At 38.8% G+C, this 25,244-nt stretch overlaps 1 protein-coding gene across 2 annotated transcripts in view; it reads left to right on the forward strand.

The window, feature by feature from the left end:
* Window positions 1-25,244, forward strand: part of CACNA2D1 (calcium voltage-gated channel auxiliary subunit alpha2delta 1) — a 653,332-nt gene that overhangs the window by 307,745 nt on the left and 320,343 nt on the right. For both annotated transcript variants that reach the window (XM_075926367.2, XM_006117144.5), the window contains exon 5: window positions 24,797-24,841. In XM_075926367.2, coding sequence (XP_075782482.1) covers window positions 24,797-24,841 — 45 coding nt within the window. The remainder of the gene's footprint in view (window positions 1-24,796; window positions 24,842-25,244) is intronic.

The raw sequence follows: 25,244 nt of genomic DNA on the forward strand, positions 1-25,244 counted from the left end.
ATGTAAAGGTATGTACTGTTAGATCAGGTTGGCCTTCAGATGGAGTGGGAGGATGGCACAGAACAATGTTCATACTGTATCATTACTTACTTAAAAACAATAAAAATGTGTGTGTTGCACATTCAAAGAAGAGTCAGATAAATACTGACAATAGCTAGACACAGCAAGACACTGGAGAAGCACACATAAAAGGAACTGCTTGTGTGCAAACAAATGAGTGCCTTTTTCTGATTTAATTTATGCTCCCTGAAAACAAGCACAATCCAAATAGGGATTATGAGTCAGAGTCAACCTGTAATGATGTAAATGGCAGTTCGGTTGGACTCAAAATGAAATTAAACCAGAGTACGGAGTCATGACCATTGCTCTCTTATGATGTCCAATACATATTACTACAGTAGACTTCCGATAATCCGGAACCTTTGGGACCTAGGTGGTGATTTATTTATTTATTTATTTAGTTATTTATTTATTTTTTTTTTTATGCACACACACAGTGTATGTAAAGTGTTTTTAACCCTTTTTATTGTAGCACAAGTACTGTCCAGTGTCACACAATGCCTGTGGCAGACTGACTCAGTCCCATCCGGTTTCACTCAGTTCAGCTGCTGCATCTGATATCTTGTGACCCGTTTTTTGCCGAAGCTCGCTCACTAGGCTCTTGCCATTTTGATGCCGGACTATCGGGAGTGCCGTATAATTGGATGCCGGACTATTGGAGTTTTACTGTACTTGGCAAGTAATACTAAAGAAACATGCACTATTCTGCTTGCAAAATACCTGCAGTGGTCATGATACCTTTAAACATGGCAAAGCTGAAGTACGCAACACAGTGTATGACAGAGAATCAAGGCACACAAAAAGTGTTCTTTAGGCAACATAAAACAGTGTAGGATTAATTTCTTGAGAATAAATAGCCATCTATAGCCATATTATCACCATTCTTTATTTTCTCTGTAAATAATTTTCAACAACAGCAGTGAACTGAAACTATATTTGTGTGGAACACAGACAGCTTTGGGCCAAAAATGAGTGTTATCTCTTGAAATGAGAGCTACCAAATTACAGAAATTACCAAAAAGTGTTGTATGAGATGTTGCAGATGATTTCTATTTGAAATAAAGGGAAATCTAGTGGCATTACAGTTTAAAGCTGTGAGCAATTATTGACTTTGGATTAGGGATTTGAAAGGTTAACCAGTGGAGGCAGAAGCAGCTCCCTGCTCCATACCTGCAGAGTCCACTGTGGTGAGAAGGTGAAATCAAGAAACAGACACTGAGATGTTTCCAATCCCAAACCTCCCCCTACCCCAAAGAAAAAAAAAGAATTGGCAAAGGCAAGATTGAGAAACAGGAATTGCTGCCTTCTGTTTTGTTGCACAGTCTTCCATTGGGCCAAGCTGCTTCCCATACAAATGTTAGGGTATGTCTACATTTAGGGTGGCATATAAACTACAGATTAGGGCTTTAAGCGACTAATCGACTAGTCGCTCCTCACCCCACTTGCTGCTTCTGTCCGAGAGAGGCAGCAAAGGGGGGCACGGTTAAAAGACAGTTCCCCCCAGCACCGTCTCTGCCGGGGGTAGGGAGGCAGAGGCGTAGTGGGGGGACTGAGTGTGAGATGGGAATCAACTGTCCTGGCTAATACCCATTCCACATCTAAGCCTCTGCTTTTACCGCAGTGGGATTAGTTCCAGGGGTGGGAACTAACCACACTGTGGCTCTGCTGTTTTCCCCTTATAAACTCATTGGTGGACATTCCATCAACTATTCGATTAGCTGATTAAATGCAACAGATGCTGCATGCTCAGTTAGCATGGGTACAAATAGCAGTATAGATGTTGAGGCAAAAAGGATACAGTTACACAAATACCTTAGAGCTGAAGTGGGCAATAATTTTGGATGGGGGGGGCTACTTCACTAATTTTTAAAGTGGCCCTGGGCTACCCTGGAAGGGCAGGTCCTCAGGTGGAAGGAGTGGGGCCAGGACACTCTGATGGCCTGGGAGCAGGGTAGCAGCAGCATGCCCATGGGCCGGATGCATCCATTTGGCGGAATCCTCTTTGCCCGCCCCTGCCTTAGATACCTAAGTCTTATCACTTTAGTATCTCAGTGGCTTCCAGAAACATGTTCAGTTATGTTTAAAAGTCTCAGAGGTTTAGCTGTGTTAGTTTGAAAGGCTGTGTCTAGACTACATCCCTCTTTCGACAGAGGGATGTAAATTAGACACTTCGAAATTGCAAATGAAATGGGGATTTAAATATCCCGTGCTTCATTTGCATAATCATGTCATGGCGCTCTTTTGAAAAAGTGCCATTTTGAAAGTAAAACCCCTTTCTAGACACGGTTCTTTTGAAAATGGCAGGCTTTTTCGAAAGATCCTGTACTCCTCAAAAAATGAGGTTTATAGGATCTTTTGAAAAAACGTGCTGTTTTCGAAAGGACCATGTCTAGACTGTAGTTTTACTTTCGAAATGGTGCTTTTTCAAAAGAGCACCATGCAAATGAAGCACGGGATATTGAAATCCCCGCTTCCTTTGCAATTCCAAAGTGTCTAATTTACATCCCTCTGTTGAAAGAGGTTTATAGTCTAGACATAGCCTGTCAGAATACGCTTAAAAAACAGCAAAGGGTCCTGCAGCACCATAGAGACTAACAAAAAATGTAGATAGTATCATGAGCTTTCGTGGGCACAACCCACTTCTTCAAATGAAACTGAAATCTGAAGAAGTGGGTTGTACCCACGAAAGCTCATTATACTGTCTACATTTTTTGTTAGTCTCTAAGGTGCTGCAGAACTATTTGTTGTTTTTAAGTTTATTCAGTTGTGTCTTCAGATAAAGTCTTCAGTACTTTTGTTTTGTTGCAGAACTGAGAAAATTAAAAGGAAATCTCTGAAGTCATAAGGTTTTTTATATCGTAGTACTGGAGAATCCATATTTTTAATATCTTTTTTAATATCTTTCAGCTCATTTTTTAAAAAGAAAGAAACTGAGTTACATGGAGGAATTTCTGTTAGGTTAAAAAAAGGAAAGCACTAATAATACAAATATTAAACTTTCTTACATATAAAGTATGATTATTTGGGACATCTAGAACAATACCTACAAATGTAATAAGGCGGTTGATACAGATTTTGTACCAGTATGATTAATTTAATGATCTGAAGAAAAATACAACAAGGGATAGTGATACAAACTGTTGTTACATAACATCAGTTCCCCTGGGTAAGTCATTAAACTAACCAGAATAAAATCATCTATAACTTCATTTTTGTATTAAGTAATAAAATAAATTGTACTTATATACTCTCAGTGGTTATCTCCTGGCACTGAAATACTGTACATCCCATTACATGTTTTATTCCAGTGATTTCAGGCAGGGCATACATATAAGAGATGTCAAAGGTAAGTAATTATGATTGTTTTTGTTCTTCTTTTAAGTGGGTGAATTCTGAATATTTCTTAAACCTGACAACTGCCCACCTGCACTAGCTGTCATTGTGACACATCTTAGAGGTTTAGGAAAATTATTTAAATAAATCTTTTTACAGAGAAGGTAAGATTATCTCAGAGAGCCCCATTACGATAATTAAGTCATTATGCCTGTTACGTTTTGTTTGTGGATAAGACCAAGCAGTGGGTAGAGTTACCAGGTAGGTTTAGAAGAAATACTGGACACACTTGATAGGGAGGGGGGCTGGCTGGGAGGGGAGGAGGGCATCACGGCTGGCTGGGAGAGCGGGGGGCTGGGCAGCATGGCTGGCCAGAGGAGATGCAGGGGGGTGGGGATCAGGGATGAGGTATACCTGGGTGGTCGACAAATACCTTTGATGTCGACACCCCCGCGTCCAGACTACCGCGCTGAGCCGACAAACAGCTGATCAGCTGTTTGTCGGCACAGCGTGGCAGCCATGTAAATTTAAATGAAGTGGCGATTATTTAAATCGCCGCTTCATTTTCCTATGTCTGGTAGCCTAATCTACATGTCTCTGGCGACAGAGGCATGTAGTCTAGACGTACCCCATGCCTGTGTTGCCAGAGGCATGTAAATTAGACTACCAGACGTAGTCAATGAAGCTGGAATTTAAATATCCCTGGCTTCATTAAAATAAAAATGGCCACCACGCTGTGCTGGCTCAGCTTATCATCAGCACAGCGCACGAGTCATGACGCGGATTGGTAGACAAGGGAAATCTTTGTCGACTGCTTCCTTATGCCTGTTTATTGTGAATGTGCAACTTACAAATTTAGAATTTCTTTTATACTCTAAGGACATATCTACACTATGAAATTATTTCCAAATAACTAAATTCAACTTAACTCCTGATTTTACAGAATTGAAATAGTGTGTCCCCTCTACGAAGAAGCCTCACAATTAGCCTTAGGCAGGCTCCGTTAATGTCCATGTGCTACCTTGACTAAGAGTCCCAGGAAGCTCTATGGAGTAATTAGTTCAAATTACTCTGGGGAGTAGTTGTTTTGAAATAGTGGCACCAGAGTGGCCACACTTACGGTATTTCAAAATAACTACAGGCAGTCCCCGGGTTACGTACGAAATAGGGACTGTAGGTTTGTTCTTAAGTTGAATCTGTATGTAAGTCGGAACTGGCATCAGCTGCTGCTGAAACTGATCAGCGGCTGATTCCAGGAAGCCCGGGGCAGAGCAACTCTGCCTCGGGCTTCCTGTAGTCAGCCGCTGGTCAGTTTCAGCAGCGGCTGACTTGGGGACGCCTGGGGCAGAGCAGCTGGGGTGCTGCTTGGTTGGTCCAGTAGCGCGGCTCCTCGACGCTACTGGAGCAACCCAGCAGCACCCCAGCTGCTCTGCCCCAGGCGTCCTGATTCAGCCGCTGCTGAAACTGACCAGCAGCGGCTGAATCAGGATGCCTCGGGCAGAGCAGCTGGAGTGCTGTCGGGTTGTTCCGGAGCAGGCAATGCGGGACCAACCCGGCAGCCCCCAGCTGCTCTACCCCAGGGGTAGGCAAGAAAAGCCTGGTCAGCTGGGGGGGGGGCACTAGCTGCACTCTCCCCCCCCCCCAGCAGACCAGGGAGACGGGGGTGGCGGGACCGCCCAAGTCCTCCACGGCTTTGCTCTGTCTCCCTGGTCTGCTGACCTGGGAGACGCGGAGCAAAGCCGCAGAGCACGTGGGCAGCGGGACAGTCCAAGCGCGCCGCGGCTGTCCCACTGCAGGCGTGCTCCGAGGCTTTGCTCCCCATCTCCCTGGTCTGCTGGTCCCCAGGCTTTGCTCCCCGTCTCCCTGCAGACCAGGGAGACGGGGAGCAAAGCCGCGGAGCACGCCCGCAGCGGGACAGCCTGGGCGCGCTTGAGCTGTCCCCCTGCGGGCGTGCTCCACGGCTTTGCTCCCCATCTCCCTGCAGACCAGGGAGACAGGGGGCAGCTTTTCTCGCCCCGGAGGACAGGGGCGGTGAACCACGGCGCATCTGGGAGTCCCGCCACTCCCGTCCTCCGGGGCGAGAAAAGCCCCGTTCGTAACTGCAGATCCGACGTAAGTCGGAGCCACGTAACTCGGGGACTGCTTATATTTCAAAATTAGGGTGGCACCCTGAGGAAAGCAGGAGTACAGATTTCAAAATAAGTGGCCTGTTATTTTGAAATAAGGGGCTTGGTAGTGTGGATGCTCTATTTATAAATTTGACCTAAAGAGGTTATCTAGTATAGATCAGGGCAAAAAGAAAACAGTGTGAAACTTTTGAGTGCCTACAGGTTCACATCTGTAAGTTGCACTTTCATGGTAGAAAAATCTCAGAGAGGTAGCCATGTCAGTTTGTAATTTTAAAAACTGAGTAGTCCAGTGGCACCTTAGACACTAACTCAAATATATAGATAGCAGATATGTAGATAGATATCTATTGGGATCTTACCCATGGAAGCTTATGATGCTATATATTTTTCTTAGATTGCACTATAGTACTTATATTGGGTGAACTGAATTTATCCTATTTCTTTTGTTCATCTTTTTACAGTGCAAATATTTGTGAACATGGTACACTTTGTATTCTGTATTATAATTGAAATAAATTTATTTGAAAATGTAGAAAAACATCCACAATATTTATAATAAATTTTAATTGGTAGGATATTCATTTAACTGTATTATTAAAACTATGATTAATCATGTTTAATTTTTAAATTGAACTATTTTGTTTTGCATCAATTACTTGAATTTATTGAGATTGACAGCCAAAACATATTAATACTTTAATAGAATATAAAAATTGGAGCAAAAGGATTGAGAATGTTGAAGGTGAGGCAAAACATTTACTTCATCAAAGGAAAATGTTTTTACTTTATCCAACTGAGAGAGCCCAAACCAAAAACTATTATTTTTCAATTTTTTCCCATAAAAATACTGTTGAAATTGATACTGTCTTGTGAAACATTTAGATGAAAGTGCTTTTTGTGACAGAAAACTGAATAAGTTCAAAGCCAGGGATATGCCTTGGAGAAGACTTTCTTGCACTCTCATCCAAGACACTTCCATTATCTACAGTGGGAGTTGAATCAGACCCTTTCTAATCAACTGAGGTAACCATTTATTGTTGCCACTAAACTCGGCACATATGATGTACTTTTACTGTTGATCTTTGGAAACAGAAGTGGAGGAATAAACTTGCTGCTCAATAACCAGTTGTAAATGCAATTGTCTGGTAATGCCAAAGGAGGACAGGAGGCACTTGATATAGGGTTGCTAGACATCTGGCTTTCAACTGGAATGTCTGGTTGAAAAGGGACCCTGGTGATTCTGATCAGCATTCCTGGTTGACCCCACATAGGCTCTGAGGGTAGAGGAGGAGGTTCAGAGTGTGGGCTCCAGGCAGCACTCATCTCAGGTGCATCCTGGGAAGTAGCAACATGTCCCTATGGCTTGAGCACAAGACTGGCCAGGGAGGCTCTGCACACTGCTCCTTAGTGCTGGCTCCACCCTTGCAGCAACCCTTGACTGTGGTTCCAGGCCTGTGATCCCCTTTCTACCTGTCTCTTGGACAAGCTGCCTTTGCTACTGAAGAAGAAATGGGGAAAATCTCACGTTGATCAAGTCAGCAAAGCGCCCCCCCCCTTTTAATGTTGTGAGGGCATTTTATATTCAACAGTATGAAGTCTAAATAAGAATACACCCCCATGATATAGACTGGAGCACCATTAAAGGTCAGAGAAGGGAGGATACAGTAATCTGTTTATTTTCTAATACAAATCTGCTCATTCATTGATTAATGCAGAAGGCTTTACCATCTTGCTCCAGCCCTTGTTGCTTGTTAGTGGAGCAGTAGCAGAGAGGTGAATCAGTTTTCATAAAGACAAATGGTTTTAAAACATTGTCCATTGTTTCTTAAAAGCTCTCTCCATGTGAGTTGGTATCTAGAGGGTATGTCTAGACTACGTGCCTCTGTAGTCAGAGGCATGTAGATTAGGCTACCCGGCATAGGGGAATGAAGACGTGATTTAAATAATCGCAGCTTTATTTAAATTAAAAGGGCTGCCACGCTCTGCCGACCAGCTGATGATCAGCTGTTTGTCGGCAGATCGGGGCAGTCTGAACGTGCCACGGTTGACAAGTAAGCCTTTGTTGACTGGTGCAGGTAAACCTGGTTTCACGAGGCATACCTGCGCCGATTGACAAAGGCTTCTTTGTCGACCGTGGCGCGTCCAGACTGCTCCGATCTGCCGACAAACAGCTGATCATCAGCTGGTCGGCAAAGCGTGGCAGCCATTTTAATTTAAATGAAGCCGCGATTATTTAAATCGCAGCTTCATTTCCCTATGCTGGGTAGCCTAATCTACATGCCTCTGATGACAGAAGCATTTAGTCTAGACATACCCTTGGAGCCTGGCAATTAGAATCAGAATACCATTTTTTCCATTCAGTTATGAAAGGCTAACCATTATTAAAACAATCTAGTTCATTGTGTATTGACATGCTCCTGAGACAGAGTTCTGGGTGGCTGTGTTGTGCTACTTTTGACTTGCCAATCTGGTTTAGACTTCACATCCAAATTAAGGAAGTCAATAGTGATCTGTACTGGACACCTCTATTTAAAATTCTAATGAAATGAAGATGGATTTAACAAACTGTGAATTAAGAGAAACATATATTAGTACTTCAAGCAGATAGTATGGTGTGATAGAGAGTTTAATTAGGTGCTAAGATGTTAATTTCAATTTTTGTGCCTGGAAATCATCTTTGTAATTTTGTCATGTTAAAAAAACCCAACAAAAAACAAAAACATTAGGTTGGTTATGCTTGGTCTCGGTGATTAAAAGATTAGCAGTTCAGGGAGCTAGTTTGTGGAATTATCTGAATAATTCTATCTACCAGAATAACTATAATAATGAAAAACATTAATAAACACTGCCTGAATAAGATAGATTAAGAGAGTCTCTTCCCTCCACCCATTTTTCCATGTACATAGTTTAAAGGATTATGGTAGTGACTCTGGAAAATGAGTCGGGTGCGACTCACTTTACTTGGAAACCTTATTTTAAACCAGGAGTGGGCAATAATTTTTGATTGGGGGGCAGGACCACGTCAAGATTTTGGTAAATGGACAAGGGTCACACTTTTGTATAGAGGGAGAGTGGGTTCTGGGACTGAGGGTGTTTGCAGAAGGGAGCTCAGGGTAGGGTATTGGGGTACAGGAGAGGATGCGGGCTCTGAGAGGATGAAAGGGGGTTTGGCCCTGGGGCAGGAGATTGGGGGGCAGGATCAAGGAGAGGCTCTGGGTTGAGGAGAGGATTCTAGCCAGGAGAGAGGTGTAGGAAGGGATGCAGAGTCTGGGAGGGAGTTGTGACCTGAGGCGGGGGAGAGGAGAGTGCAGAGGGTGTTAGCAGCCCCAAACCACTCAAAGTGGTCAATAAGATCTGAGAGCAAGGGCAGTGAACAACCCGCTCCCCCCATCCCTGTGCATGGCTCAGAGAGCCAAATGGAACAGCCAGCCACTTTGAGTGGCATGGAGCTTCTCCATGCCAGAGGGTCCCAGTGGGGCAGGCCACAAGCTGGATTAAAGGGGTTGGTGGGCTGGATTCAGACCATAGGCCATATCTAGCCCACCACTGTTTCAAACCAAGTATTTTTACACAGAAAATTTCCTTACTTCCTCACATTTAAATTTATGGGTTTTCTCACTATAGATATTTTTTGCGAAAATAAACATATAGCAACATCTGTCCATCCATCCACCCACACCTGCCACTCTATATTTGTTAGAGAAGACTGAAACTCCACTCTTGTTTTGGCATTGTCCTAATATATCTTGGGTGGGAAATTGGATTCTAAATATTCCATATACTATGCAATTTAAGTATAGGTATTACTACACAGTGCAGTGCTTATGGCTTATCAGAGATGAAAAACTTACACTCCAAGAAAAAGTTTCATTGCAGATAACTGCTACAGTGACCATTCTTACTCCATAAACAGTTGTGGCAGAGGTTAATGGCAGTACTAGTTTTGAAATAGCAGAGTCTTCATCCTTGATTTGGACTTTGAAATTTTACATTAAACTTCTTTTTTTTTTTTTTTTTTTTTTTTGGTAGCAATCACTTCTAGATGCAATTTTTTAGTAGCAGTAAGGAAAAGATCTAAAAAAATCAATAAGTTTTCCTCATTGTAATGTCAATTGTTTTTATGCTCAACGGAGATTAGTTTTTGATCAGAGGACATTAGACAATATGGGATCTTGGTGTGAAGATGCCCAGACTCTTAACAAATATTGTAATGTATCAGAATAGACAACAATGATGTGCAGAAGCTTCACTGAAGACTCTGATATGACACAGCTGTGTTTTTATATTATGAAGGTATTTGTTCAGTTGTGGCAGCTGTTCCTTGTGGGGTTGGGGGCAGTATTTAGTGTTTTATTTTACCACATTATTCTGTTATTGTGTTTAGTCTATATCCAAATTGTACGTAATATCTAAATAAGATGTTTAATATATTTTTCATAGGAGCCTAGACAGTGGAAAATTAAGAATCATCCAGACAGGGCTGTCAAAAGACTATTTCCTATAAACGTTCTAAATTATTTGATGTTTGGTGACATTAAAGTTACCCTGACTCTTTTCTAACACATTTCCGCTTTCTATCATCATTTTCATAGAGAAAGGTTGAACAGAATAACAATCATGTTAGTATATTTTATAGTACTTTATAGAGCTATGTTTATGACCAGGATGAGTGGTTATAAATCAAAGTCATTTAAATCACTGATTTTATTCATGATTTAAGCCAGCAAGCAAGAAACTTTGATTAAAATAATTGATTTTGTATTTGCATTTGTACTTAACTAGTTAGCTTTCTAAAGAAAGGTTGATTCTCATCGGATGGTAACTATGAAACCATGTTGCAGTTACATATAGCTTTTTCACTACAATTGATATCTGTTGTTTCTAAGCTGGAAGATACACTATAACTATATACATATAAGAATTATGTAAAAAGCTTAGCTTCTACATTAATTCAGATTCTTAATTTTACTCTTTTATATTAGAAAATTGTAATGGATGCATTTCATATTTACTAAATTATTATTTTTATATGTGATTTGTATAGAACTCTGGATAGAAAATCAAATTAAGTTAAAATGTACAAACAGCATTTTCAGGTTTTGTTATTTCATGAAATTACCTTAAATGTGCAGAGTATATTAAAACAAGGGAAGTGTTATGTGTAGTAAATGAATGTAACAAGATTTATTTCTAGTCACCATGTCCTGCAAAATTTAAGACTAGTATATCGCACCCTTTTATCTAGTTTTTATTCATAGACTGGAAGAGAAAAACAGGTTTTTATATTTTTCAGCTCCCAGTTGGTTTTTGAGTTTTGAATGCATTTGAATCAATGGGCAGAAAGAGAATATTTTCACTGTATTTGCTACTCTGTCACATGCTGCCTTAACACTTCAGCAAACTCTGGTTCCAAGAGCTTACAGTGACATCCACCAGTCCAGTGATTTCTTTAACTGGGAAGTAAAAGTGTACTTCTTAATGTTAGTTTTTGTATTTAATTTAAATAGATGTAATATAGTATATTTAGATTTATAGATGTAATATAGTATATTTAGATTTTGACATAGATGAACAATTATAACTTAAATTTAAAATTTATTTTTAAATAACCCTGTATTTATTTATTTTTTATTGTTTTTTTCAATTGTTCTTTCAAAAAGATTTGTATGCATTCAGCTTGTGACTTAAATTACAATGAAAATTGATGTGAACATGAACTAATTGTTGCTCAGTTTAACACAAAGGCTGTGTCAAGACTGGCAAGTGTTTCCGCAAAAGCAGCTGCTTTTGCGGGAAAACTTGCCAGCTGTCTACACTGGCCACTTGAATTTCTGCAGGAACACTGATGATCTCATGTAAGATTGTCAGTGTTCTTGCGGAAATGCTATGCTGCTCCCGTTTGGGCAAAAGCCCTTTTCCAGAAATGCTTTTGTTCAAAAGGGCCAGTGTAGACAGCTGAAAACTGTTTTGCGCAAAAAAGCCCCGATGGCGAAAATGGTGATCTGGGCTTTCTTGCACAAAACCGCATCTAGATTGGCATGGATGCTTTTCCACAAAAAGTGCTTTTGCGGAAAAGCATCCGTGCCTATCTAGACACTCTTTTCTGCAAATGCTTTTAACGGAAAAACTTTTCAGTCAAAAGCATTCGTGGAAAATCATGCCTGTCTAGACGTAGCCAAAATGTACAGACAGTAAGATGACATTGGTGCTGCTGATAAACATATTCTCTCCTCTTTTTCATTTTTTGGCTACATAAATGGCTTGATATATTACTATGGTCAGCATAAAAATAGAACAAAAAAAAAACAAACAAAGAACAAAACAGCATATTGTGTGAAGAGTTAGCATTCTGTTTTCTTCTGACTTTAGGGACTAAGATTTTTTTTTTAATTACAGCTATGTTTGCTGTATAGCAGGCCAATACAAATGTAAATTAAAAATGCATTTTAAAATAGTTTGTGTATGTATTTGGGCGTTACTATAATGTAACTCATGATCTCTAAGTCATTAACACATACTTATTGTAAGTACATACAAAGTCCACTTCAAACCATTTGAAGCCATTCTATTTTTTCAGCTAACTTTGGACCAGGCCCATCAAAAGTAACAGGATACAGCAACATTATTTATCTCAGGGCAAGGGTACATGAGAAAATCATGTAAATGAGGGACTAGACATACTGCCAACTTGATCTGTTTCTTTAAAAAAATCCTCAGGTTAATTAATTTCAGATTTTTCTTTTGGCACATAATCTCTGAAGTTTAGCAAGCTATTCATTGACAGACACAGGATAAGAAAAAAAAAAGTAAACTTTCTGTATTATGTCCTATCAGCAGCATTTTAGATTGCAGCATGATATTAATCTAAAAGATCTTTTCAAGTAGGAAAAATGTTAGTCCTGGTCAGAATCCTATAATAATGGCTATTCTCATCACATGCGATAGAGTAGGCGTTAGCAGCAAACTCATCAATGCAGTGCGTTAACTTCCTGATATTTGGTTTATAAGGTAATGCAAGTTTATACTCAGTATGTAAGATACAATATTGAGCCTGTTATCGATCATCATATGTTGATGCACCATCCCTACTGAGACAGAAGCTACCTTCTCAGCACCATTGTCTGATTTAGAAATAGAAAATTTAATTGGCCAGATTCCTACTTTATAATCAGCATCGGGTGCAAAGTCTTCAAAATAAGATCTTTTTGGGGGTAAGGGGGCACATATCTGTCTTGGCTAGGTATTCCTAAGTGCTCATTACTCAGGTTTCTGAGTGACACAGTGATCACGTACCCCTGATAAACAGTTTGATGAGTATGAAAGATCAGGCCTACGTGTCTTGGGAATGGTGACAATCAGGTATATAGCCTTGTAGTGAACCAGTCATCCTCTTTCTGGTACCATTAGTCAATTATCTCAGTCCATTTCACAGTAGACAATTGTTCACATCACAAAAAACCCTATCACTCTTGCTACAAATTGGGAACCTCATTGTTAGGCTGAGCAGAGGAGCAATTTCAGGATGCATGCTACAGGAAATAAACAGGACCAATTCTCCTGAAAGGTCATGGTAATTAAGCTGAATTTAATGAAAAAATATGTAGTATCTTCAATCCTCCCTCATTATATTTTTTCAGTTTCTGCATTATCACAGGAGCATTGTTCATTCCCCATATAGCTCTTGGTAAGTTCCAAAGACAGTTCTGGTGCATAAAATAGGCAGTATGGTCCTTACGCAAGCTGTGGACCTGAATTAGAACATCTAAATACTTCCCAAATTATTGTATGAAATGTAATGTTAGAAATACAGATACTTCCTCTTGAGCTTATCGCATCCTCTGGGCAAACCCAATGGTGACTAAAAATCTCACTACTCCCCATCCCCCCCCCCCCGGATCAAATCTTGATAGGGAAATTATTGCATTGCTTTGACATTTGCCCACAAATCACTTTAAAATAGCAGTTTTGTTTCCTCAAGGCTCCTGTTTTTTATGTAACAAGATCAAGATGCTTTTCTCTTATGTCTTAGAAACTGAATAATTTTCACATTATTTCCTGTTTATTTAGCCATTTTTATTTTATTGAATTGCTGTGCTTTTGCAAGTTGGTTGTAGAGACAGCAGGCAAATGAATGTTTCAATACAAAGATTAAGGGGAAAAGGTTATTAGCTGATATTCTTTTTCTTATTTGTTTTGCCTGTCTGAAATTTAACCTAAACGAGACTGTTACAGCGTTATTAGAAAACTAATTAATTGTAATAGTTGTCTCTTTTTCATGAACTAGACAAGCTTTTTACCTAGCAATACTTTATTTTGAGACACAATGATACACATGGACTAATTTAGTCTTTATTGTAGGTCACATCTTGCTTTCTTTTATGCTGTGTCTAATTGTGCCTGACTAGTATATGTCCGACAAAGAGCAGGATTGAACTGAGGCTAGATAGCTTATTTCTCTTAGGACATGTTAGGCTGGTGTTGAATGATAACGATCCTAAAGGAAACAGAAGGAATAATTCTTAATCTTCACTGGGAGGCAGAAAAAATTCTGTGGAACATAAAACTGATTTTTCTTTTTTCTTTTTTTTTTTCTTTTTTTTTTTTTTAAACAAATACTTAACAGAAGTATTGACTGGCATTTCCTAAACATTTATCAGATAATTTCAGCTTTTCTTGCTCTACCATTTTGATATGTCCACACAGAGCACCAAAACAGGATAATTCAGTTTCAATTGTACTTGTTATTTAAGTATATGGCTCCCAAAATATGCATACATAATTCTGTTTGCTAAATATTTAGGACTGATTTGTGACATAAAATTATCTCAAAATATGTATGCGGAGATTACCTTAAAGCAGTCAAATGGTTAAACTGTGCAGTCAGGAAAAAAGTATAAAAATAAGTGAATGCTGTGGAACTTGAGTAAACATATTAAGTTGTGTCCTACTTGCTTACTGTTGAGAGAAGTCCATTGTGCTGTGTGCATGTATAGTGACTCACTATACATTGCAGGAACCGAGTTGAGAATTGGTGGCAATTCTGAAACATTAAAAAAGTGTTTCAGATCTAACAGAAAATGTGTTAAAACAAATTCCACAAGTCAAAAAGTGTAAACAAACAAACAAAAAAACTACTCACCCGCTCCCCAAAAACAAAACAAAGTTTGGATTGAACTAAACATTCAGATTTAAATTATTTTTCTAATGCTTATAGAAATAAATATAACTTTGAAGGATGCAATTGTTTTGAACTGAAAAATTGAAACAATTTATTCCAAAAATGTTAAAATTTAACATTTAAAAGTGGCTTTTAAATCAAGACAATTCAGTGAAATGGACATGAATTAATTAAATGTGTTGTGTTACAGAATCTACATTTTTCACTGAAAAAAGATTGTGTTTGAAAAATTATGCCCATCCCTAATCCTTGTTTTCAAAACAAAACAAGGTTGATGTGATCTATAACTGTGACAAGAAGGAAGCAAGAAATATGTATGTGTATTTCCTACACATCAACATATTTCTGGTGTTTTTCATTGTTGTCACGACTACTGCAGTCAAAAGTGACATTATAGTTTCCCTCCTCTATGTTGCTTTGGCACTATTTCATATAAAATAGAATGGAAGAAGTAGAAAAAGATTGTGATAAGTCAGAGAATTAGGACCTTTAAATATACTTCAATTTATTTTGCATATTAATTTACTCATACTATATCATACTACAATATAATTTATGGAGTAATTGATTCCAGTGCTCTATACTGTAGCATGATTCTATAAAGCAAGGGTTCTCAAACAGACACTTCTTAATAGTGATTTTTTTCCCCTGGGAAGTCTCCTTTCTCATTGATAATCTCATAATAGAGTTCTATAGCAAATACAACGAGAACAGCTATACTGGGTCAGACCAAAGGTCCATCTCACCTAGTATTTTATCTTCTGGTGGTAGCCAATGCCAGGTGCTCCAGTGGGAATGAACAGAACCGGTAATTGTGAAATGTTCACCCCCTTTTCCTCATTCCCAGCCTCTGACAAACAGAGGAGGACACCATCCCTGCTCATTCTTGGCAAATAGCCATTGATAAACATCCTCCATGAATTTATCTAGCTCTTTTTTAACCCTGTTATAATCTTGGTCTTCTATATCCTCTAGCAAGGAGTTCCACAGGTTGATTGTGCTTTGTGTGAAGAAGTATAGGCTGACCATCTAAAATCTGGCGCACACAGGTCCAGCAAAATCCATGGTCCAGCAGGACCACAGATATTGCTGGATTGTAGAGCCTGGCTTGGAGCAGAGACCGGGAGCAAAGGTCTGGCCAGGCCCCAAGGGTTCTGCGCTTCTAGGTGGGTATCATCTGCCTCAGAGGATCAGTCATCCTCCACATAGCCTCTTGCCCTTTAGAGGCAAAGGTTACAGCTTACTGAGCCCTCCTTGTCATAGGCAAGTCCAAGGATTGGGGTGAGGCTCTTCCGCAGTCCCGGTTTTCCGCTTCAGAAGCATACTCTGTAGTGGCATAGGAAGGGTTTGGAGAAACCCAGGCCCACCAACTACTCCAGGTTCCAGCCCAGGGACCATAAGGGAGCGGCAATTGACATTTTTTTCCTGTAGCCCCAGTTCAGTAGCCTTGTCCCTGGTCTTTCCCAAAGACACCCCTCAGTACCATCTCCCTGGTACCTAAGTGAGTCTCTCCTGCTCCTGTACAACACGCTTCCCTCCTTGCAGATCTCAGCTCTCCAGCAGAGTACCTCTCACACTCAGCCCTGGGCTAGTCTCCTGTTTCCTGCTTTTCCTGAGAGAAAGCCCTTTAAACTAGCCCCACCAGGCCTTAATGGACTGCAGGTGCCCTGATTAGCCTGGTGCTTCAGGGAAGTTCTTAATTGGCCCTAGGTGCCTGCTTGTCTTGATAACGTGGCCAGTTCATTCAAGGGACAGAAGACTATTCATCCAGTTCACTGTATACTTGCCCTCTATCAAACCATTGTAGCCAGCTGCCCTGGGTTTGTCACATTCTCTTTCCCTTTATTAATGATTCCCAACATTCTATTCGTTCTTCTGACTGCCACCACACATCGAGTGGATGTTTTCAGAGAACTATCCACAATGACTCCACAATCACTTTCTTGAATTATAACAGCTAATTTATTCCCTATCATTTTATATGTAGAGTTGAGATTATTTTCCAATATGCATTACTTTGCATTTATCAACATTAAATTTAATCTGCCTTTTGTTGTCCAGTCACCTAATTTTGTGATATCCTTTGGAAGCTCTTCATTGTCTGCTTTTGTACTTAACTCTATTGAGAAGTTTTGTGTCACTATTTACCCTTTTCTCCAGAGCATTTACAAATATGCTGGTCCCAGAGTGAATCCCTGTAGTTACCTCTCCATTCCAATCACTGACCATTAGTTCTTACCCTTTGTTTCCTATCTTTTAACCAATTACCAGTCCATGAGAGGACCTTCCCTCTTATCCTGTGACAGCTTACTTTGCTTAAGAGCCTTTGGTGAGGAACCTTTCTGGAAATCTAAATACACTATATCTACTGGATTCCTCTTGTCCATATGTTTATCGATCCCCTCAAATAATTGTAGTAGATTCAGGAGCCTTGATTTCTCTTTACAAAAAGATGTTGACTCTTCCCTAACAAATTATGTTCATCTGTGTGTCTGACAATTCTGTTCTTTACTATAATTTCAACCAATTTACTCAGTACTGATGTTAGACTTACTGGCTTGTAATTGCCAGGATCACCTCTAGCACCCTTTTTAACAATTAGTGTCACATTACCTAGCCTCAGTCAGTTTGGTATAGAAGCTGATTTAAATTATAGTTAATAGTTCTGCAATTTCACATTTGAGTTCTTCAAAGCTCTTAGGTGTATGCTATCTGCTCCTGCCTGATATATTACGTTAGTTTATCAGTTTGTTCTAAAACCTCCTTTCAAGACACCTCAGTCTGGGATATTTCCTCAGATTTTTCACCCCAAAAGAAAGGCTCAAGTATGAGAATCTCCATCTTGTCCTCAGACATGAAATCCTATGCAAAGAGTCCATTTAGTTTCTCCACACTGATCTTATTGTCTGAGTGCTCCCTTTAGCATCTCAAACATCTAGTAGCCCTACTGGGTTTTTTTTTAAGTACTGCTTCTCATGCTACTAATTCTAAGTTTTGGCTGGTTGGTGTTCAGGTTACATTTTGGCCTTCCTAATTGTATATTTACATTTCATTTGCCAGAGTTTATACTCCTTTCTGTTTTTCTCACTAGGATTTAACTTCTACCTTTTTATTGCTCATTGCATCTTTATATAACAGTGGCTCTTTTTTTGTTTGCTTACTATGTGTGTGTTTTTGGCGGGGGGGGGGGGAAGTGGGGCTTGGCAGGTATTCATTTAAGCTAAGCTCTGAAAAGCAAAAACATATGTTTGACCTAAATCTGAAAATTTTTGATGTGGAAGTGTCAGCATGGTACTGGTATTATTTGGCTTTTTCATGTCTCCTATGTGAAACACTGTGGTGTCCCCTCTTGCTGGATTGCGTAGTCTAGTTTGGGAGCCCACCCAGACAGTAAAAGAGAGAAGGACTCACAAGGCATATAAAGAACTATAAATCTCTAGAGAGTATTTCTGAATCAATATTTTTCATTTATCTGAAAATTTCAGGTTTTTTACCAAGTCAATATTTTTTTTTTTTTTTTTTTTTTTTTTTTTTTACCAAAAGTCAATATTTTTTTCTGTGAAAAGCAATATGTTTTCAGTGGTGGGGGGAAGCATTCTGTCAACAAACCATCTTTCTACCAATAAAGTTTTGATCAGAACTAGTGAGGACTACACTCTTTGTGGGCCATTGCTAGGATTTGAATGAAGGCTCTCTAGCTCATACGCATTAGGATTACCAGGTAATCCAAAGGAGTAACTCCATTTACTAGCAGTAATGAAATGACAGAAATGATAACACAATTAATGTGACTTTGAGATAATAGGGTCAATGAAGGCTCACAGGATAAAGAATATCTATACGGTCAGAAAAGTGACATTACTAAATTGGTCCCACATCAAATCTTAATTTGTTTTGATATTATTAGATACTGTTAGAGATTGTTTGCCGTGCAATAGGAATTCATATTGTGAATTATCTTGGTTTCACTCTAGGGAATGTCTCGCTAATATATAACACCATTGTGGTCATGTATAAATTTCTCATTTAAATATAAAATCACCTGAAGTTATTTCTTCCATAAACATGATTCATTCACAGATGGAATGATGATTGACTTCTTTGTTGAAGAAGATGATGGTGCTATTGTTGGGGAAAACCTTTCGCTTTATACTTTCCGGAATCCAGCTGTAATTTCCATAGTAGCATGATACTGTACTGATATATTTCATTAGGTGGATTCAAATTCCCTGTGCCCAGGAGTGAATAAAGAAGTAGTTGAATATAAGAATCAAAAAAATTTGTTCTTGTCTAGCAGTGGTTAAATATGAAGTATAGGCCTGGAGTTTTAACTGGTCCATGAATTTAATTTGTGAGTTTATGCTGGCTTCAATGTATCCTAATACAGTGTTAGGTCATGTTTTCTACATCAGGTGCAGTGAAACAGATATAATATCCATATTGGTTTATTTTTTGTTTAGGTGCTTTCTAAAAGGAGCATAACATGAAAAATATCATCAAGCAAGGTTTTAATTCTTTCCTTCTGTGCTTATCTTGGTTAAACTTGTCCTTATGTTTTTAAGAGCTTCATTTGTTTGAGGGTGGTTATTAATATTTCTAATTATTTGAGTCAAACAGAAGTAGCAGAGGACTAATTCACAGCATTATATGATGCAGGCAGCATCTTGCAGGATTAGAGCTTCAAAGAATGTTAATTAAACAGAGAGTTTCATTGCCCTCTGAGTGTGCCTGAACCCAATGGTGTATGAAATAACAGGATGGAAAAAAAACTAATATTTTTGCTCTTTTTTTTTTTTTTCAACTTTCTTCACAAGCCACGTGCTAAAATGCTTCCTGTTATGGAAACATGGCACGTTAAGTACCAGGGACTGATGTCTAACCTGTTCCCCATTGAGGGCTAGAGAGTGACTTCTTGTGGCAGCTTCAGCCCATATCGTAATGGGGATGCTGGCCCATCCTCCACCAGGTGATCAGAAGATACAGAAAACTGTTTAATGCCCCACTGTTGCATGAAAAGGGCTTTTTATCTCAACCAGGCAGAGCAGCATTCATCTCCCACCCAGGGTAGTAGTTAAATAGCAGGTTTGTCATGATCCAATATGAGCATCACATGACATAAGCTCACAAATTAAATTCATGGACCAGTTAAAACTCCTTTTTTTGCAGGGGGCTGGGAAGAATTACTTTCCTTACTACCAGTACAGTAGGTTGAGGGCTTAGTGCAGATAAATATTAACTATGGGTTAGGCTACGATGTTCCAACTCATAAATATGGGATGGATGTACTCTATAGCGAAGGGACAGGGTGATCGGATAAAATGATTTGGTAAAGGTTTTCAAGGGAGATATTCTTTAAAGGAGCTGAAACAGAGGGGTTTGGGGCTCTTATGATTGGCACAGCACAAAGCTGCTCCCAGCTCTTTTGTAACCTTCATTTGGGGGTGGTGGAAGGTCGCAAGGTCCCAGCAGTGGACCAGACTGCAGAAAGTAGCAGGGCTAATAATGACATATACCCTACACCTTGGATATATATAAACCAATGCTACTCATACTGAGGCTTACAAGGCTCAAGGGGCTCTTTAATGTGTCTCCTGCCGCTCTTTATAGCATATATTTAAAAAAAAAAAACCTGTGTAATTTAATTATTAACCAGTCTAAGATATTAGTCAATCAGGATGTTTTAACCAATTTTCTTTTTGCTGAGAGAAGAATAACATACATATACATAAAACAATGAATTCACATTTCCGTGGCTCTCTTGCATAATGTTGATTTGTCTCCTGAATACTGAGATCTTTGTATCAATAATGTACATTATTATGGCAAAGTCTGCACTATAGAATTTTATCTGACACTTGCACCCAGACATTTAGAAATAATGTTGTGTCCTAATTAAACCACATCCAGTGTCTCCTGTCCTCCTGCCATCACCCGACAAAGATCAATGTACTACAATTAACTGTGATCTCTTGTGGTAAAAGGAATTTCCTCATGTGTCTGTGCATGTGATGAGCTGTGGTTTAACAATCCTAGCTTTGGTAGAAAGCCAGCATTGAGTAGAAAAGAAATGTATAGTGATGGCAGAGTGTGATGAATTAAGAGCTATTTGTATTTGTGTCTCATATTTCCTTTCGCTTCTGCAAAAATCCAACACCATGTGACTGAAAATATTCTGAAACAAAGCTTTTAAAATGGGGTGGAGGAATGGAGAAAGGAAAAATAATGGATTCAGATTGATAATATTTAAATCATAAGCTATTATAATATATAAAGTTCAAAACACTTTATACAGGGAAATAATTTCACTAACCTTACTGAAGAGATGGTGCAGCACGGTGGCTTTATTATTATCAAAAATTAACTGTGCTTAGCTTAGAACTTCAGGATTGCTATACTCCTTGTTAGACTTTCTCCAGTAAGTCTCTCATGATTATGTTTATATAAGGAAACAAGTCTTGGGGTAGCCATGTTAGTCTGAAACGAAAAAAACCCTGAAAAACCAACAATGGTCCTGTAGCACGTTAGGGCATATCTACACTAGGAAATTATTTTGAAATAACTACATTGGAAATAATAGCCCCCAAAATAACTATTTCAAAATAAGCATATTCCCCAAAGAAAGTAGGAGTTTAGATTTTGAAATAATCAGCTCATTATTTCAAAATAACAGTCTTAGTAGTATAGACGCTTTGGTTATTATTTTGAAATAAGGGCGTAGAGACTAACCAAAAAATATATAGATAGTATCATGCACTTTCGTGGGCACAACCCACTTCTTCAACCCATGAAAGCTCATGATACTATCTATATATATTTTTTGGTTAGTTTTTAAGATGCTACAGGACTATTATTGTTTTTTAAGATTTTTAAATGAGGAAATAGTATGTCTTTCTTCCTTTTAGAGGCCGGGTTTCTGCAACTTTTTGTGCATGTGAGTAGCCTGGGTTACTCATATGAGTAAGACCTATTCTTGTGATTAAGGGTTTGCATTTTGGTTGTTTTCATACATTTTTAATATATAGAATTCATTTCTGTAAATAGAAATAATATATATATATTGATGGATGAATATACTGTATTTACATAAGAACATAATGGCCATAATGGATTAGATCAATGGTCCATCTATCCTGCTAGTCGATCCTCCAATAGTAGTGAATGCCAAGTGATTCAGAGAGAATGAACTGAAGTGATCCATTCCACATCATCCATTCGCAGCTTCTAGCAATCAGAGGCTAGGGACACTTTAGAATCTGTTTTTGCATCTTGTCCATCCTGGCTAATAGTCACTGATAGATCTATTTTCTGTGAATGTATCTAGTTACTTTTTGAGCCCTGTTCTGGTGTTTGCCTTTACAACATCATCTGGCAAGGAGTTCTGCAGGTTGACTGTATGTTGTGTAAAGACATAACTTTCTTTGAATTGTTTAAAACCTGCTTCCTATTAATTTTATTTGGGGACTCCTAATTCTTGTGTTATGAGAAGGAGTACTATATATGCTTGTTCATAAGCTGATCTTTTTTTGGAAGGAAAAAAGTGAAGTATCAAAGAGGAGGGGTCAGCTTATGAAACAGGTCTAGACCAATAGTTGATGATTTTAAGCTGTTGAATTATTGAACTGAGTATCCAATACATTCTCATTGCAGATTAGGGGTCAGCAAACTTTGGTTTCTGACCCGGGGGGTAAGCTGCTGGTGATTGTGGGCATTTTGCTTACATGAAATGTCTGAGGCATTGAGTGCTGCATTTTCCTGTGGCTGTGGTTCACTGTTACCATCCTGTGGGAGGAGGAGGCCCGCATGTTTGTCAGCCAGTGCCACTTCCTGAAGCTCCTAGTGGCCAGGACCAGCAAACTGTGGTCACTGGGAGCTGAGGAACTCCATGCCTGTTGATGCTCAAGGGAGACAGGGACTAAAGTTTGCTGACCATCTGAAAAGAGTCACTTGATTTTTTCCATTTTTACCTATCCTTCTTTGGGGGTCAGCTTATAAATGAATGGGTTAGAGAGTGAGTATATACATTAAGACAGTTCCTTATTTACTTTCTCTACATAAGTCATAACTTTATAAACCTCTATCATATCCCCCCCCCCCCTCCCGTATTCATCTCTTTTATAAACTGAAAGATCCCAGTCTTATTAATCTCTCCTCCTACGGGAGCCATCCCATGCCCTTAATAATTTTGTTGCCCTTTTTTGTACCTTTGCCAGTTCCAATATATGTTTATTGGAATGGGGTGACTGCATCTGCATGAAGTATTGAAAATGTGAGCATATCATGTTTGTATATCTAGGCAATATGATATTTTCTGTCTTATTATTTATCCCATTTGTAATGATTACCCAATATTGTTAGCTTTTTTTGACTGCTGCTGCACATTGAGTGGATGGTATCAGAAAACTATCCACAGTAACGCCAAAATCTCTTTCTTGCATTATAACAGCCTAATTCAGACTCCATCATTTTATATGGATATTTGGAATTATACTTTCCAATGTACATTATTTTACATTTATCAGCATTGAATTTCATCTCCTATTTTTTTACCCAGTCACCCAGTTTTGTGAATCCAGTGTCAGGCTAATATTTCACTTAGATATTAATTATTGAATGATGGAAGCTTAGACAAGGGGTAAGAGTTCAAACATATCATTGTAAAATTGGCTATATAATATAAACTGGATTAAAAGTGTAAATGACAATTTTTTGTAGGCAGTAATGATTGCTTTCTGATTTAGGCTCTGATGAAAGCAAAATACTTAAGCATGTGCTTAACTTTTAAGTGCATATTTAAGCACTTTAATTACTTAGGGACTCAACATAGCACTCTTGAGATTCTTGAGCAGAAAGATCTGCGTAAGTGCAAAGGGTTGCATTTACTTTGTTGAAAAAAGTGACAGTTATTGGAAGGAAGACTCCACATTAGGCAATTCTGCAGGATTAATAGAAAGACAACAGAAGTGGCAGATTTTTCATAGGAAAATTTTTCATAATTTTTCACCCGCTCAAGAAATCATTTCAAATCTTGATTTATTGTGATATTAGAAAAGTGGCTAATGTTATGGTAGTTCATGGGTCTGTTAAAATTGAGACTATTGAAATTCATCTTCTGCAACATTAAATTCTGTTGTATTCTACAATAATTAAATTGTCCTTCTGATACGTATTCCCCAGGCTTATTTTTACCCCACATGAAAATGGATTATGTGCAAGCAAGTCTTAGTAACCCACTTATTTAACCCACTAAACATAGTGGCTACGTCTAGACAGGAATGATTTTCCGCAAATGCTTTTAACGGAAAAGTTTTTCCGTTAAAAGCATTTGCGGAAAAGAGCATCTAGATTGGGATAGACGCTTTTGCGCAAAAGCATTTTTTGCGAAAATTGTCTGTGCCAATCTAGACGCAGTTTTGCGCAAGAAAGCCCCGATCGCCATTTTCGCCATCGGGGCTTTTTTGCGCAAAACAGTTTTTAGCTGTCTACACTGGCCCTCTTGCGCAAAAGCATTTGCGCAAGAGGGCTTTTTCCCAAGCGGGAGCAGCATAGTATTTGCGCAAGAACACTGATAATCTTACATTAGATCGTCAGTGTTCTTGCGCAAATTCAAGCGGCTAGTGTAGACAGCTGGCAAGTTTTTCCACAAAAGCAGATGCTTTTGCAGAATAACTTGCCAGTCTAGATACAGCCAGTAAGTTATCATGTCTGTTGCTTGATAGGTTGTTTTGTAGCAAATATTATCACTTTTTAGGTGGTGAATTCTTCATATATCTTCAAAATAAATAGCTCTCATAAATCTTCTGTTAGCAGATCCTCCCCCCCACCCCCAGCATATCTTATACTCTTCCAATTGTTGATGTACCTTTTACAAGTTTTCAGGGAAGAAGTGCTAAATAAATGACATTTCTCTGTCATATTTGTTGGTTCACAAAGAAGATAAAACTAAGGGCCTGATCTTATTGGGAAATGAACATGGGTGTGCACAAAATTCAGAATCAATTCTAAAATGTGTATATTCAGCTTTACTTTAGTTTGTGGACCTGTATATTCATCATCACTTTTCAATTAATTGAATGATTTTTTTCTTTCCCCCCCACAGCGTAATGATATCATCTATTACAATGCAAAAGATGATCAGAATGATGTAAGTAGTACATTATCTTTTGTTTTACTTGCAAACCGTGGGCTGCTGAAATTCTCAGAAAATTGAAGGGGATATTAAAGATTCTAACTCTGTTAAGCTGACATTTTCAACTATTTCTGGGAAATATTTTCGATTTCTGTACATACAAACCAAGTTTGGTAGACTATTAGATTGCTTTTCATGTTTGTTTAAAGTCATGTTTTCTCTCGTTAGGCCTTCAGAGTTGGTAATGAGGGAATGGCTTGAGAAAAGAACAGCACTCTCCACAGCACTGATTAGGTATAGAATCAAACAGCGTAGTCTGAATTATAATACTACATAATCAAGAGCACTAACTTAAAGAATTTGAGAACTATTTTCTTATTTGGTTTCCAGAATTTCTTTCTGGCTGGGAACAAAACCA

This window comes from Pelodiscus sinensis, chromosome 1, assembly GCF_052426305.1.
Source record: "Pelodiscus sinensis isolate ZL-2025 chromosome 1, ASM5242630v1, whole genome shotgun sequence".
Classification (NCBI taxonomy): Eukaryota; Metazoa; Chordata; order Testudines; family Trionychidae; genus Pelodiscus; species Pelodiscus sinensis.